The sequence below is a fragment of the Drosophila serrata genome, unplaced genomic scaffold, assembly GCF_035046125.1.
Source record: "Drosophila serrata isolate PLE 108 unplaced genomic scaffold, ASM3504612v1 contig_272, whole genome shotgun sequence".
NCBI lineage: Eukaryota > Metazoa > Arthropoda > Insecta > Diptera > Drosophilidae > Drosophila > Drosophila serrata.
Genome location: NW_028257170.1, coordinates 8,006,387 through 8,023,702, shown reverse-complemented (window position 1 = coordinate 8,023,702; position 17,316 = coordinate 8,006,387). Strand labels below are relative to the sequence as shown.

The window sequence follows — 17,316 nt, the reverse complement described above, 5'->3', positions numbered from 1 at the left end:
AGGGAATGTAAATACATTTAACTTTAACATAGTGTATAGATTTCTTTTACAATGTTTTATGTAAAAAAATAATGAATTAATTTGTACTAAAACCTCTTTTATTTCCGTATGTTTCCTGTGTATTTTAGAGACACTACCCGTCACATTGTCGTCACTAGGAAAAGTGAAAGTCATTTAGTGTGCTGACAAGTCATTGTGTCTGTTGTTTGGTTGTATTTTGTGTGTTTGTTGCTCTGCTTTGACAGGAGTCGCAGATCCGCAGATCCGCCGAGTACCCACGCGGCGTATACGCGATATCAAGTATACGCAGTGCTTGGCAGCATGAGGCTGCACTTTTCAATTGAATTTGAGTGCATTCAAAGTTTTCTGTTTCTGTTTTTCCGCTGCTCCGGGCCAAGTTGAAATTAATTTACGCCAAAAACGCAAAAACGAAAAAAATAGAAAACTTTTTTAATGAGTTTAGATGAATTTTAAATGGATTCCTTCCTTTATGGCGCTTTTAGTTCTGTCTTTGTGGGCGGGACAGACGTTATAAATCGACCGCAGTACAAATTAAAAACGAAATGCTTCCCCCAGAGTCATAAATTCAGTTTTGATTTTAAGATTCATGCGAAAGGCAACAAGCAATTCATCAGAAATCATCACAAATCAACTCGGCTGCAGTTCGCGTTCCCGCAGAGTACCACAAATCAATCATTTCTACCTGCTCGCTAATCATCCGTTCGTCTTTGGTCCTACCCCAAAAGATATATGACATAACTCAGTCTCCGAATGCCCCTTCCCCGGACTTTCGATTAGCCGCACGTACCCGCACTTCGAATGCGAGGCCTCAGATATTTTCCAACGACTTTTCGGCGTGTTTGTGTGTGCACTGCGAATGGGTATTGGAGACAACGTCATCGACCAAATAAACCCAAAGATTGAGATTTGCATTGGGCGCAGGCGCCGGCGGCTACGTCAGCATCTATATCACGTACTCTTCGCATACTCGAACGGCAATTGGAGCCGCGACTCTCGGTCGAAGTGATGTCATGCCCCTCGAATTTATTCCACACACTCGGGGGTGCTGGGGTGTCCCAGCCTATCAGACACCCATCAGTATTTACACGGAGAGAAATATTTGCATTTCACAAATAATTAAATTATATAGAAAGCGATTTAAAATGTAAAGAATCTATTGATAGCACAAGTATTTAAATATCTCCATCTTTAAAGTGTTAACACAGTATGCAGATATATTAACCTAATTAAAAACTAACATAAGAAAGCTTTCCGAATTACGATTAGTGTTTTTTGATTTGAGGACTAAATATATCGACAAATATTGATTTAAAAAATATAAATATTTTAAGTTTAGTTATGATCGTTTCGTTGCCAACTGAAAACTTATATAAATTTCAACTTCCCGAAGTTTTTGTTTCCATTCATGATTTTAAATATATTTTTTCATGCTTTGCTGATAAGCCACGTGTCCAAAAAGTAATAAATAAATTCACCATTAATCTAGTTGTGCTAAATTGTGACACAGCAACTAATGATTCCATGCCTTTACTAATATTTTGACAAATTTTGATTAAGCAATTTAGCACGAAAATAATCAGAAATAATGTATGAGGTTATGACATTTTATTAAGAAATTTTAAATGAAGAAATCTATGTTTCTTTGAATAGAATTGGTATTTAGTTCAAGGGAAAATGTTATATTAAAAGATTTTAAATATTTCACGTGGAATTCATTTGGTAATTAAACATAAAAAATTAGGCCGAAGTAATGCTAGAACTGTACATTTTAATAAGAAATTAATAATATGTTTTTTTGAATAAATGTATTATTTAATTCAATGGAAAGAGCAATCTACCATACCTAATAATTAAGCAGGAAAATAATTCGAAATAAAGTAAAAAATTAATACTAATTTACTATAAAAAAGAATACAAAAAATCTATGTGAGTTTTTGAATAGTTTTTAGAATATCCAACAAATTAAATACCCAATATATATTCGGTGAAGCTCTTAAAAGACACAAATGAATTTCTAAATATTTTCTTGAAGTGCATAAATATCTCTTACCCTACGATGATAAATTCTGTTAAAGCGATCTTCGTTTTCTAGATCTGTTTTTCAACATATATATTGTAACATATATTGTACATGTACTCGTATAGATCGGTTTGTGTGCGGATTTCATTGACATAAAAATGTCACTTGGCGTATTTTTGTGTTGTTAATTTTTTAACGCTCCCCCGTCTGAACTGTAAAAATATTTTCTATTAATTTATTTTTCAAGTTCAGACTCGTAGCAAAGTGAGTAAACAGCAAAAATGTGAATGAGCAAATATTTGTGAAAATTAAGGCAGGCAAAGCAAACAAATACTGCGGAACTTTGCTTTCAGACTTCTCAGTCTCCGTTTCTGGTTTTTTGGGCTAAATTGTTTTGCCGATGTTATCAGAGGAGTGGGTGTGGGTGGCAAGTTGACCATTCAGCTGCCCATTGTTGTCTGTGCTCGCCTCGAATTCTTCTTTCAGAATTTCACCCACCCATCCTCATTTTCCCTGTCACAAAAGCCGGAGAGAGAGAGTTTATGCCAGTTTTCCAGCTTTTTTTGGGTGGCAGCCCACAAATTTGTCGGCGCGTGTCGTGACACACACTTGACACTGCCAGACCATGGCATGTGGCCAGCTGGGTAATTGCCTCCGATGCAGGCACACGGTGAGGAAAGTTTCGGTAACCATGGGGATTAGCAAAGTGCCTTAAAAAGGTGTCATTTTGTGTTCCAAGAAGACCTTAAATACGTGTATTCCAGCGAGTTTAAATAGGTATTTATATATGATAAGTTTTTTGCAAAATCATAGTTTATTAAGCCAACAGTGCATTCATTTAAGTTTGGAAAGGTTTCCTGTGTTGTTATCAAGTAATCTTATTGAACTTTAAGCTTTTCAATTGAAAGAGGTTCTTACATCTAAGAGAATTCAATGAAAACTCCGCTTAAAAATACTCAAAGTCAGAGGGATTATTTCTGCAGTGCAGGATCTGGCCTTTCGTTATCGACGCACGCATTTGTGTCCCAAGTTAGTTTCCAGTTACCTCCCACTGGGCAAAAAATTCCGCAGGACTCCGTCAGGTCCTGGACCGCTCTGCTCTTCCGCTTCTTTCTGTTCTTGTCGTTCGTGTCAACGATAAATCAAAAGTTTTATCTTGTTTGCCAGACCCGCACACCCCTAACACACACCCCTCACACACCACACCACACTCACATGAGAGTTGCCTTGAAATCATTTACAGGCTCCGAAAAATTTGTTGCTTCGTCTATGGTTTTTGTGCGTGTTGTGCAGAAAATGTTTTTGGTTTCTTGCAAAATAGCTGGGAACTTGCATTGTTCTCGGGCTTAATCGCATTATGGAATGTTAGTTTATTGCTCTGGGAAAAGGGCTAGAGGCCACGGTGATTGTAAGCAGGATAAGTGGAAATTGTCCCGGTCTTCCGTTCCGTCCCAGAAATTTGTTGAATTTCCGCTTCAGATTCCGCAAACGCAAACAGGACATTTTCATTTCAAGAGAGTGTGGTCTTTTTTTCTGTTCGAAGCTGGGATGCAGGACATGCATGCAAAATGATTTCCGTTTGACGGTAATTTATTGCCAACCGGTCTACTGCATTTGCTTTTTATAAAAGGGGATGTCCCTGCACAGAGAGAAAATGAGACTAGCGTTCAAGGAGTTTCTTTTACTTACACAGGGAATGTAGAAAAATTAGAAAAGGTTTTAAGCTCTTGAATTTTGAGAATAAATAATTCAAGACTATTTAGAGCGTTTTAGAAATGCCTAGAGAAATTCAAAGGCACCTTCTAAGGGGTTTAAAAACCCTAGGAATTTCTGTATAGTTTTCTAAGTTTTATATAGTTTTTCCCACAGTACATAACTCCTCTTCAGATTCCCCCTGGAACACCCTGTCATCATGGTAGTACCCTTCACAGTGCCATCATCGAGGACCATCTGCTGGCTGCATCATCATCATCATCATCCCATTCTCTTGACCACTTTGTTGACTTTATGGCAATGCAAAGTCTGGCATATTTATAGATGGATATATATATATAGATAGTGCGGGGTTGGGGGCGTGGCATTAACGTTTTTCTAATGGCCAGCGGCTCATCGCTCGACACTCCGATGGCCGTTTTTGGTGATTTTTAATCTATATTTAAATTTTCCACCACCAAAATGTCAAGGCAAGCCAATTCAGAAACGCCACAAAAATCACAAATCAAACTCGGCGATATCTGGAAATCAAATTACGCTACGTATATGGCCAGGACAGGGAAACTTTGACAGAACAAATGCCATGCAAATTGATTCTAGAGACATTAAAAATCAGAAAAAAGAAAAAAAGATGAGGCAAAAATAAGTTGAAAATCTTCCGTGACTAACTCAAGTGCAGCCATAGAGGTGTGTTCATCTGAATCATCTGCAATTTGAGTCAGCCGACTCAGCAGACTTTTCAGGTGTTTCCACCACTACTATATATCTATATCCACTTCACCGGAATATGTCTGTATGTCAGCGGTCTGTGACTTTGAAACAAATTGTACAAATATTGGTCAGGCATCAATATTGATCGCCAGTGGTTGGCATTAAGCAAATTGTGGCGTTAAGGCCACGGAAATACCAATGGGAAATATTACGTATTCGCCACGTGCAACGGTGACAACTTTTCCGTTTGCACTCTTATTAATTTATGGGTCACAATAAGCGTCTGCTGACTTATCGCTTAACTTATTGTAATAGTAACTTCCACTGCAATTCTTTAAAAAACATACAAAATGCACAAATAAATATAAGGAAAAGTGGCGAACTTTAGAGTGCCGTTGTTGTGAGGAAATAAATATAAATAGGTGTAAATGAAAACCCGCCTGAATCCCAAAAGATGAAAATCAAAATCGCCGCCTGGCATTGCGCAAAATGTGCGGTAAATGTTGACAACCAACCACATGTGTGTGGGTGGTTTTTCTTTTTTCCTTTTGCTTTTGGTGGCTCAAATTGCATTAGCCATTTGAACTGCAGAAAATGGCATCGCTATCGAGCCAAGCTGTTGAATTATGGAATGTACTTAGCCTTTTCCATGGGGGAAAATTTATAACACAATTTCATTACATGTTTGTTGGCTGAGAATTTATTGAACATGGCCAGGAGAAGGCATACTATGTTTGGCATTGCAAATTGGCAAATAAAACCGAATTAACTGAGCTTAGTTAACACAAAGTTTAGATATTTAATTAAGTTATGTGAAGTCTAGGAAATATTTCAGGCAATTCACATATAGATTTGAATTTTTATTAGCTTTTGAATACATAAATTCAAGTAATGTGTTAAGAATTAATTAACTAAGACACTCGAATGAATTATTTAAGAGAGCTTAGTCAATTGAAATGTGTTATTAATGACTCTATAAGCTTAATATTATTATTTTATATACATAAAAATAATCAAAACAGTTTCTATGTATTTACCTTTTGGTTAGACGCCTTTGGTTCCCCTCGCAGATCAGAAATTCACAAATCTGCAATAAAGAAAAATACACAAAAAATCAGTAAGAAGTTTCCAGCCAAAGGAAAATCATGCAAATGATATTCCAAGAATTTTTCTTTTGCCATAAATATTGACTCAATTGATGCACAAAAACCAACTCTCCGAGGGCAAAGCAAAAAGCATTTTGACATATTGAGGAGCGCGAATAAAAATGCAAAGTTCTCCATTTGGCGTCAGCAAAATGCTGTGCTGCGGTCCAAAAATAATAATAATTGCAACAGAGTCTTGCCTCGGATCACAGCCACTTGAAGATGTCAGGAATTGCCTTGTAAACCCCACCATTTCCCCCTGTAATAGCCAAGCCTTTGATCTGGCATTTCTTTCATAATTTAAGCAACTGCATTCGGATGGTTTTGTTTGTTTATCTTCAATGTCTGTCAGCTGGAAATGTTTATTTATATGGGATACAGAAAGTTGGAAGAGAAAAGAAACTTCTCACAATGAAAATCCCAAAACTATAGAAGGAATTCAAAAAATCTGACATAGGAGTCAATTTAAAGTAAAAAAATAGTTTAAATTTATAATACAACAATATTTATTTACTACTAGCATTACCTTTTTTGGCATCATTTTCTATAATTGTGATCCTTCACTTTATGAAATGTCTGTTTATATATTTTGACAATATTAAAGATGATTCTTTGGTATATGGAATTTTATTTCGATATCACATCTTTCTGGAATTTTATGAAGGTATTTTTTCTTTCCCTTTTTTTTATAAGTTAATTTTTTCTATTACAAAATAAAAGTATATACATTTTTGTTACCGGAATTGTTATTTAAAATTTCCCTTCTATATTCGTACCCGAAACTTATATTTGGCTTTTCTATGTCGATTTTCATATTTAAATTTTATTTTTGAAGTAGTTTGTTTATTTACTGTCCTCATACTGGCTTTTATTTTTAAATAAGAATATTAATAGAACATTCTTCGATATCCTAATTAGCGATATTTTATATATTGCCTTATGATAACTTCGATATGCTTACTATGACACATCTCTAGCCAAAAACTCTGACTTCGCCTGCTTATGCAAGTCGAAATTCGTAATTATGCTTAGAAAAGTAGAAGGTTTTTAGCACAAATTTTGCATTTTTGTTTCTGGAATGGATGAGCACAAAAGAAGCGGTGACGGGAACCTGATGTAGATGTACCAAAATACTGCATAAATTTGCCGCCAGCTTTGAGAAGTTGATTTGAATTTAAATCGAATCGAAATCGGAGCAGACGACTCCGCACGTTTCTCTCTTTCCCTAGAATGAAAATAATAAATGTGCCACGCGTTCCGCACTTCCGCACCTCAGACCGCTTTTAATTTCGAGTTTTACCCGCTTTCAATTGGCAGCGGAAATTTAATAAATTCCCATTCGACATAATTCGCCATTTGTTTCGGCAATAAATTTCAATTTGGTCAATACAAAACGTTGTTGAAAGGAACAGAATAAGAAACAGAGAAAAGAAATGAAGCTAGACAAAGTCTCGCCAAAAAAACAAAAAACAAAAAATTGTGTCAATTGGAAATAATCAAGACATTTTGATCGTTATTTGAGTTTTCCCTTTCTGATATTGCCACCTGCCCTGTGATTAGATAGGCGGCTCTGAACATGACATCGAACCCAATAAACCGGAGAGCAAATAGAAAGTGAGTCTCCAAGTCTCGCCGCAAAATTACTTTGTCAACTTTGTCATAAAAGGCTAAATTGCAACATTGTCTGTCTTCCAGTCTATATCTATCTATGTATATTTATATATCTCAATCTCTAACCCAATCGCAGTTTCAATCTCTTCCATTCGATTTGCATAACCTCGGCACAAAAGAAGCTTTTGTCGGATCTCTGCGGAAAATGCAAACAACCTACTGTCGACGGGGGAGGGAAAACTTTTTAGCAGACAAATGTCGAAGTGCAAAGAAGTCAGAGCAAAAGTTTTCCAAAGTGCAAGTGCCCTAATAATATCCAAAAAACAAACAAACTGCAAATAAATACAATGTGCACTTTTACTTGGAACAGTTCTTTCGGAAAATTTTAAAAGGAATATATGTGTTTAGACAAATAAAGAGTAGTCCAAGAAATGCCAAATTCACAGCCAGTTGACATTGAAAAATAGGATTTAATATTATAAGAAATAATAAAATAATAATTTTATTGTGACGGAGAGGAAATATAAAACAACAAAATAAATAATTTTCCTAATATTTTTCCGAAATACAAATAGTCAAACTAACAATCCAAGAACTTTTTAGCAAAAGTTGCATTTCTGCAATATCTTTTTAAAATGGCTTTAAACATTTACGACCTTCTCACAATCAGAAGGTAAACAATTTCCTAAAAAGATTACAGTCTTAACAAAAAAAAATGAGTAAGAGGCAAGAGTAAGAGGCTTTTCTGCCAACCCTTTTTAACCCTGTTAACCTATTTTTACTTGGCAACTGAGTTTTTTTTTTTTTTTTTTTTTTTGCACTGATAAGATAAGACTGCGACATATGAAAAAAACATTAATATAGCTCACCGATTCCGTCATTGTTTGCAAGTACTCAAAGATTGGAGGCGGTTGATTTGTAACTGATTTCCCAATTCGGATACCAAAGATTGTAAAGTAAAATTATCGAGGCACCTGTTGGTCAGGTAAACTCGTTTTCCAAGCCGCACAATAAGTTACAATAATTGTAATTGTTATGGTCGTTGTCATTTTACAATTTTAACACAATTTGGCCGGTTGACGAACGCGCTTTTTTGTGGCTACCGGCTTTCCACTAACTGGGGCCATTGATCAAATAAACGTGGCCCAAAACAGTTGACCATCTGGCCAACAGTGCGCTCCTCGGGCTATAATTACGCAAGTTTGCATTGATTGTGTCATTAGTGATTTGCAAGAGCCGGCAAAAAGTCGTGCTCGTGTCGAACTTTGATTTTAAATTGCCAACGGGATACTAGCCTATAATGAGCTCTATTAGAGGTGATCATTATAGCAAAGTGTTTGCAGATCAGGCATAAGTTTAATTAACAGGAAAACCTAAGTAAAAATCTAAAGAATTTCTCGATTTTCCAATGGCACCCCTTGCAGGTGAATAGTTCAAGTGGCTCCATTACCCTTTCAGTCTCTGTTCCGCAGAATGTGGCTTAACCTGTCCACCAGTTCCGGCATTGGCCTGTCATAAACATTATGCCTTCCCTTTGATTGCTTCCAGAGAACGGAGAACCTAGAGTCCAGAAGATCGTGATCCAGATGCACAGCCTCCTAACCAGAGGCAAAGATTCGAGGCGGAATGCATTTGGCCTGCGTGGGCTTAACGGTGCAAGATCACTCCATGGAGACTAGGGAGAGTATGAGGAGTTTGCAGACCGGAGGTCGATATCTCAATAGATTTATCTGCGCCTCGGAAACTGGAACAATTTGCTGGTGCTTTGTAGTGTTGTGCTCCAGCCGACGGGGCAATTTGCACCGGGCCTCTGGCCGGGATTAGAAGAGGGGGCTCTGTGACTCTGACTCTGACTTCCACAGTAATCGGCTGCTCAATCAATTTGCTGCGGGTTTTGTCCAACTGTCTCTTTGGCCCGTTTGTGCCGTCCGATTGGAGCTGCAAGCTTATCGAATTAATCGTTTGAATTAGCCCGTTTTGGCCAGAGACAGCTCAATTTGAGGCTATGCTGCCCGTCGGCTAAATTGCGGCAATTATTTTGTTTGTCGTCTGAGCAAACAACTGGCAATGTTCGTGGCAACTACTAACTGCAACGCGGGATGTGCTCTCCAGCCTCCATTCAGTGCAACTCATCTTGTTAATTATGAATGAAATTTATGCGACAATGGGCGCAACCGCTAATGCTAGTGCATAAATTAGCATGTCAACAGAATTGTATCACAATTTGCAGAGAGAGAAAATAAAAGGGGAGCACAGACAAAGGATGTTTTAAAGAAGCTTAAAGAAATATAATTAAATGTGTAGGGTAAATTTTGTTAGAAGTATATAGGTTAGATATAATAAATATTGAATCTTTGAGGTAACAGGAAACCGTAAAATATATTTTCTATAAAATGTATTTAGTTAAGATTTGATGGATAATAGCTTAAGGTATTTCCATTACTTTTTATTATGTGATCATTTTTAATTACTATTTAACTTTAACATAAGCTGCACAGTAAACACTAGTCATAACCCACACTTTTGTCAAGAAACATTTATGGCATTTACTTGTAACCAAGCGAATGGTAATTAAGTTGAACAAACACATTAAAAGGCACAACTATGTTTTATGAAAAATGTCTTAAAAACACTGCAAGCAATCAGAAAAATTCAAGAATTCCCCTAAATATTGGTTACACTAATTAATAATACCTAAGACTAATACCAGATATATTTTTCATTAACTAAGGAAAGATATCTCAGTTACACAATTGCCAGATTAGCTAATCATTTAAGACCTTGTAGACATATTATTAAAAAGAACCCATTTATAAAAGTCTGATCAAAAATCAAAATATATAAAAAGGTAATTCAGTTTTGTCTTTAATTGCATCTTTATTTGTATCAATTTCTGTTTAAATAACATATTAATCTGTTCCAATTTCTTTCTAACCTAAGATCAAAGTTTCTTGCTAATCAATTTGTAACCATTTGATAAGCATTTAAGATATTACTATGATTTTTTCGCGTGTATGCCTTAAACGGTAGCGCTTGGAGGCAAAAAAAACATGAGATCGGAGATACGACGGGCGAGTTCTTTGTACGTCTGTCAGTTATGGAACGCCCACAATGCACGACCGTGCGGAGCTGAGGCAACATAATGCCCATCATCAGCTCCATCATGACGATGATCATAAAGATTGGAACACAGACACAGACACAGAGATCTGGGGAAGGGGGGTGGACTTGTGTAGGGGCTCTAGGAGGTCGGACAATTTGTTCAATTGCAGCAGCCTGTTGGGCGTCGGAAAACGCGAATCTGTCTGCATCTTAAGTGCTTTTTCCAAACTGCGACACAGTGACCTCGTCCCTGGGTTTTTCCCCAACGAGTCCCGTTTTCCCCTTACCGTTTTCCGTTCTCTTTTCCCGCTCTATGACTGATTATGCCTCACGTTTCCGCTTATCTGTGACGCAGAGTCTGGAAAATTTGTCATTGGCCAAACAATGGCTCCCACTTTTTGGCTGGCCAGCATGGCCTGTCTTGTTATTATTTTCCTGGAAGCCGCCCATTCAGCTGCAAATATTTGCATAACTCATTAGGAGAGATGTTCGAGATATGGTCTAATGGTTGGATCTGCAGGGGAGAGCGGGTATAGTTCGGATGCTAAACAGTTTGCAGTTTGTCGCGATCGCAAAAGGCGAAAATATTTTAATTAGTTTTCGGGGTGTGGCGGCAGAGATATGTATGAATGTAAGTTGTTCCCCAAAACGGTAGCTAATTTCGCTAAGCAGCGATGGCCTTTTGTGCTCAACATTATGGAAAGATTGTGTAAATTAGTTAAGAAAAGTAGAGGTGGCTAAGGGGGGAATGGCATTGTGTGATATACATATTATTATTATTTGTAAGTTCTCTATAGTTTTTTACATTTATTGGCAACTCTAAAACCAAAGGCTGTCAAATTAATCAATAACAAAGAAGGCTTAGAAAGATATTTCAACTTGTTTTTCAGAACTTTTTTCCTTGACTTGTGTCACCTCGATTATTCGGCATAGTTTCTTCATTTCTCTTATTTTAATTGTTAAAATGAATGCCTACGATAGAGTCTTGTACAAAGTGGTGTGGAAACTGTTGATGACCATTGACTGCAGGGTGAAGAACAGATTCATACTTGACCTGCTGGTGGAAGAGTTGCGAATCAGTAAGTAAACTCATCTCCCCATCTTTTCGTTTCGATAGCTAAGAAAATGATTAAACTCTTGTTTTCCCCCTTGAGTAATCCGTTTTATTGCTACTCGCACCACCAATGCGTCCAATCACGCCGGACGCACTGTGCCCACTCTCTTTGATCTGGAGCGCACCTTTAGGCAGCTGGGATTTGTCGCGTACCACGTCAGAGACACTCAGTGCCGCAGTTATAGCTACCGCCTAGGTGGCCCTGTCAAGTGTCCGGATCCACAGACACGCGACGAAGACTTCCACAGGGGACCGGAGCCAATGTTGACGGAGACCAGCATCCGCGAACTGCCTGTCAGCTCCCACATCCCTGACCATTTCCCGCCCTTTCCGGGGGCGCACTCCTTCAAGGGCACGTCGATAAAGAAAAGTAGGAAGAAAACCTATTCGGCGGTGCGTAAGGGACATGCCTTGAACCAGCACTGGACCCAGAGTGCCCTCAATAAGTTTTACTTGGGCTCTGAGCCGTATCTCTCGCTGAACGGCAACCACAAGGCGGCGGAGAGCATCTTCAAGGTCCTGGTTTTGGATCCTCGCGAGAAAATGGCCTGTTTGGATGCACTAATGCCACGCAATGAAATCTTAAAGATTGATGTATACGAGGACAAGGATGAGAAAAACCCATTAGGTATTTAAAAAGTTATCTAATCTCACATGTTCTTGTTTAGTTTTCTATATTCTTAACATCTTGCTTGATTTAAAATTGCAATACCTCAAAATATTATTCAAAAATCAATCTTAAAGCTCTTTGCAAAACCTTGAAATACCTTGAATCACTGAACCAAGGTATTCCAAGTTGATTTTATTATGCAGACATCATCTTCACATCGTCATAACAACTTTTATCCCCAACAGCCTCGCAGTGCCCCTTCCTGATGGAGCCAAAGATGGAGAGTACACATCAATACGAAGGTATGGAGGATATAATAATGCACGTGGAACCCAACGTTATGGAGATGGACTCCTCGTCCGATGACGATGAGATTAACTGGTCAATGCCCGACTGAAAAATGAATTAAGCTGCTGCACACGAAATGCTTCCATTACACAGACACACAACACAGACTCACGAAAAAGTGTGAGAAAAATAAATTCATTTCAATTACATTTCATTAAGAGCTGCCACACGTTGCGAACAGGGACGAAGGACGAAGGACGAATGATACACGGGGGCAGAGCTCATTGGAGCAGATGGTGCCTCCTGGCTGGGATGCCTGGCTGGATGCTTCGCTGGCTCCTGCTGGTGCCGCCACCTCTGCTGAACGATTCCAAAGTATTAAATAACTTTGTAATTTAATTAACTTTGACGTCGGCGCCGCCGCTTAACTTTGATTAACGTTTGCAATTTTTCAACAACTTTCGACCGAACTTCTTCTTGGCAGCGACACTCCTGAGTGGCAGTCGTCCGTTGGAGCCAAAGGATTGTGACTGTGATTTCTTCTTCCTCGGCTCGGATTACAAGGGATTTCCAGAGTCTGTACACCCAATCTTCTGCTCGAATATCCTGGCTATTTGAAATTGTAGCTGCCAAGCCAAGTTTAGCAAGGAAAGGGGTGAAGGTTACGGGGAATATCGAATGAATTTAGAGCTCCTTTGGAACGGGGAAAGCAATCTGTTCAGATGACTAGCTAATAATCCCAGGAAACGAGCATAATCGTTATCTTTTGATAGGAAAAAATAACGAAAGACAGGAGGAAGGGTTTTGTGTAGCAATCAAAGTTTGAGCTTCCTTCGAGTCTTTTCATTTTTAGCTTGTAATTATTTCTGGAGAACTAATTAACCAAAGAGCCAGATAAAGGTAGAGAAACATAGAAAATTTAAAATTTTTAGAAATTTGTATTTTATAATTATTGTTTTAATGTCATAAAAACAGTTTAATAGTTATACATTAAATTTAACGAGTGTTTATTTGTGCAAAAACCTGGCATACAAAAAAAATTAAATGGTTTTCTTTGCCATATTTATGGAATAATTATTTTAAACTACGAATAATGACAGTTTTTATTTGCTAATGATTATTTTAAACAACTTTAAGTATGTCATGAAATGGCAAATAAACACATTAAACAGAAATAATAAAAACAATTTCAGAATAATAAAGAATAATAGTAGCTGAACTTCTTTAATCAACATTAATCCTTGTTTTCTTTTCACTATAAAAATATGAATACAAAATAACTCAGAATTAGTAGATATTAAATGTCTCTTTGATACTATTTTCAGTTTTTTATTGCCTATAACTAAGTGAGATTTATGCTCTAATAAATAAAACACATGTTCTTTGAATAAAGAAAATGACTATAATCATTACAAAGTAATGTAGCTTGCATTTTTCAGATCTCCCTCACTTTTCCTCTACCAAAATTTGCCTGTTGAATTTCGCTAATCAAATTGATTCAATAAATAACTGCAATGACCTGGAAACATGACGAATTTATTTCAAAATTCTCAAAATGCCTGCCCTTTTTGTGCCCATCATTTTGGCTCATCATTTAGTCATCAGCTTTGAATTGGTTTCAACATTTTCCGCCGCTGATGATTTTATTCGGCATCCGAATTTTACACACAATTTGACTTTGATATTGTGCCAGGGTCTGTGGGTCAGAGGGGGGTTTATTCAGCGGCGGGAAGAGGGGTGTCTATGGGCCAAAGATCAGACGGCTGGCAAGCGCCGGCTGCTTGCAGGCCGCCTCACTTGCCAAAAATTGTTCAACTTGGCTGCCGGTTACTGTGTGCCATTAAAATGCATAAACATAAACAACGGCGGAGAACAAATTTGTAAAAGGCCAATAAAAACCGAAATTACATTTATGTGGGAAACATGGCCAAACGAGAAATGTGCAATAACAAAAAATAAGGAAAACAAAAAAATACAGTACTTAATAGATTTAGGGAATGCAAGGTTAACAGAAATATTTATTATATTTTAGGAAATATACATAATGCATACATTTTCAGTTGTTTAAATATATGAATATTATATTATATATATATTGATTTTGTAAATATTAATTTGTTCAGTAAGTAAATATTAAGAAAACCATTTATTAATAATTGTTCTGTTTTATTTTCTTCTACAAAACTAATTGCACCTCTCTCCTATATTTGTTACTACTTATTTTATTCTCTTAAGAATTTTCTTTATCGAATATCCACTGTAAATGTCAGAGAAAAGGAAGCCACGCAAAGAAAGGCCAGCAAATGTTTAACAGAGAATGTGTTAGACAGACTCTGCTTTTTGTTGTTGTTTTTATTTGTTGCTGTGCCCAATTGCGTTTGTCATTTTAACCCAGTTAACCCATGTTGGCCAATATGCAACTATCTATGCATAAACACAGACACACACATATGCCTTTTGTTTTTGTTTCCATTGGCCATAAAATTGCTTTGGCATCTTTGTTTATTTTGCGGTCAACAGATAAAATTCAATTCAACATGAAAACGACAATGAAAATTATGGCAGCTCAGATTATTATTTAGCATTTGTATATCTTATATTATTTTTTTCTTTTTTGAATATTTATGTTTGATAAATACATTGGGGGATATACACTGTTATTTCTTTTTGTGATTTAAAAAAGGACTATACATTTAAGTTTTTATTAAACTTTTAGGATTAAAAATAAACCAGTAGAAGTAGAACTTAATAAGTAGGAATTAAAGTAAATTATATAAAAAATCACTATTCCTTTTTTATTTCTATAAAAGGTATAATATATTATGACTTGATTTAAAGTTCATACTAAGAACATTATTTATAACCTTAATTTTTTGCATTTAAGTTCACATGTAAGGGTGTAAACCCAGCTGACCTGAGGCCATATAGTTTTTGATTTATTTATGCTAGTTGATAAAAATGTGGCCTGGCGGTTGCAAAAAAAAAGAGCGAGGCCCGAGCGGATATCCTAACGAACGGCGGGGGGCGCAGAAGGTCGAACGGCAGCGGTAAAAAAGTCGAGTTCTGTCATAAAGTTCACATTTTCATTTCCGTTCACGGACCTTCGACCGCATTTGTGTGTGTGTGTGTGAGTGAGTGTGTGTGAGATTCGGGATGAGTGTGTATGTGTATGTGTTTCAGCCATGTTATCTTGTTTACTTGCAAAGAGAAGCCCCTCGACGCACAACCACAACAACAAGGACCAACAAACACGGCCATAACAACAAAAGCCAATTTTTCATAAATCTTTTTTGCAGCTCTCCCGCCCCCCTCCCCCCTCTGGTTGGCATGAATTTTTACAGCTGCATTTAACCTTTTTCTCTTGACATTCGGTTTAAATTTTATGCCCGTGTGTGCCATAAAAAAGTTCCTTACGAGCGTGTTGCTCATCCGCCGCGTTGGCTGCGCGTCGCTCATACGCCCCGTTGGCTGATCCCGAGCCATACAAATTGCTACCTCGTTATAATTATGATGTTTTTACGCCTAAACAAGAAATGGTTCGGGTAACACTCTTAAGCAAATCAATTCAAGTTCACGCTTCTTATTTATTTACGTGTTGTTTTTTTCTCTCCTGTTGTTTTTCCTCGGCGCGTGTGTGAAATTTTACTTTCCATTGCCTTTTTTCCCAGCCTCACTTTCTTTGGCATTGCGGTTTCAGTCATTTCTTCGACTTGGGCCCGGCTTTATTTGATTTTTATTATCAAACGGCTGCCTTAAAGGAAAAAAAAACAGCAAGCGAGAAAAGTAAAAGGGAGGGAAAAACGCAAAACAAGAGGAAAACCAAGCTGGGTCTTTTTTTTGCACGTGTTTTTCCTCGCCCTTGTTGGGCATCTTTTCTTCTTTTGCGGCTCGTGTTATTTATGCTGTCTGCCTTTTGACACACACACATCGTCCCTACTCTCCGGGATATGGAGTCGAGGAAAATAAAGAAAAAGTGCCAGTAAATCGCTCTTGGTTCGTGTTTAGCATGAGAATGCTGCACGGCCTCGTTTGGGAATTACAAATTTTTTTAAGGGGGGTTCCCCAAAGTAACTGGAAAACAGCATCAGCCCACCATCAGTTTGGGACATTCCCGAAAACTTTCTGGATGGAATATTATTGGTAGAAAAAAAGAAGGTATTATTAATATTCATGCATTTATAATTCGAACAGTTCTCTGCTTATTTAAAAATTTACCCAACATTTCTTGGGAAGAACTAAGATTTTATAGGAAAATATATTCACATCGTTTAATAATATTAACTTTTATACTTGATTGAAGAACTATAGCTTTAACAATAAAGTTTTTATGAGCTGTAAGGAGCTCTTTTATAAGCTATTTCAAATTTACCTTCATATTTTTGTGATAATAAAGCAGCAGTAGATAAAAAATATTCTATATTTTAGTGACATTCCCCTTAGATTGGATCTTTTAGAAAGCGTATTGAAAAATCCATTAAAAACCCTTTTTTGTGTAATTAAATATTGTGAAAAGTTTGTTAACCAGATCTTAGTTAGATCTTTAAGGTAACTTTAGATAAAATCCCAATATTTAATTATTATTTTTAAAATTTTAATGTGTCAATTGCAACTGTATTTCACTGGAAATCTTCTCAACATTTTTGAAAATACCTAGTTAATACCTTGGAAAAGGTAAATTACAAGAAATTCTCTTGTATCTAGGCTAAGAAGTTCCGGTATTAAATAGCTTCTGCTGCGCCTAGTTACCGCCTCCATTCCAATTCCCTTTTATTCAGTCCGAATTTCCCGGAGAATGACTTTTCCGAGAAGTAGTTTTTCGCCATATACACACACACATCCCTTTTGGCTCATTTGTACGTGTTGTTAGCACGTTCTGTTGCTTTATGGCCGCTTTATTATGTTGCCGGGGAGCTCACTTCCTTTCCGGCCAGAGATAGAGGAGGATTTCGCCCATGTGCGTTTGCCGCGACGTTTGTTACTC

The 17,316-nt window shown here is 37.2% G+C and overlaps 2 protein-coding genes across 5 annotated transcripts in view; one reads left to right on the top strand and one right to left on the bottom strand.

The window, feature by feature from the left end:
* Nucleotides 1-17,316, bottom strand: part of rgn (regeneration) — a 53,862-nt gene that overhangs the window by 10,242 nt on the left and 26,304 nt on the right. For 2 of the 4 annotated variants that reach the window (XM_020961403.2, XM_020961404.2), the window contains exon 2: nucleotides 5,503-5,552. The exons of the other annotated variants lie outside the window; for them this stretch is intronic. The gene's annotated coding sequence lies outside the window, so the exon portion shown is untranslated. The remainder of the gene's footprint in view (nucleotides 1-5,502; nucleotides 5,553-17,316) is intronic. 4 annotated transcript variants of the gene reach the window in all.
* Nucleotides 11,152-12,544, top strand: sa (spermatocyte arrest). The gene is made up of 3 exons (XM_020961406.2): nucleotides 11,152-11,402; nucleotides 11,478-12,065; nucleotides 12,293-12,544. The coding sequence occupies exons 1-3, from the start codon at nucleotides 11,288-11,290 to the stop codon at nucleotides 12,442-12,444; spliced, it is 855 nt and encodes a 284-aa protein (XP_020817065.2). The 5' UTR covers nucleotides 11,152-11,287; the 3' UTR covers nucleotides 12,445-12,544.

Coding starts and splice junctions, on each gene's coding strand:
- sa (XM_020961406.2), top strand. CDS start 11,288: ATGAATGCCTACGATAGAGTCTTGTACAAAGTGGTGTGGAAACTGTTG. Junction 11,403..11,477: donor GGTGGAAGAGTTGCGAATCA/GTAAGTAAACTC, acceptor TTCCCCCTTGAG/TAATCCGTTTTATTGCTACT. Junction 12,066..12,292: donor GGATGAGAAAAACCCATTAG/GTATTTAAAAAG, acceptor TATCCCCAACAG/CCTCGCAGTGCCCCTTCCTG.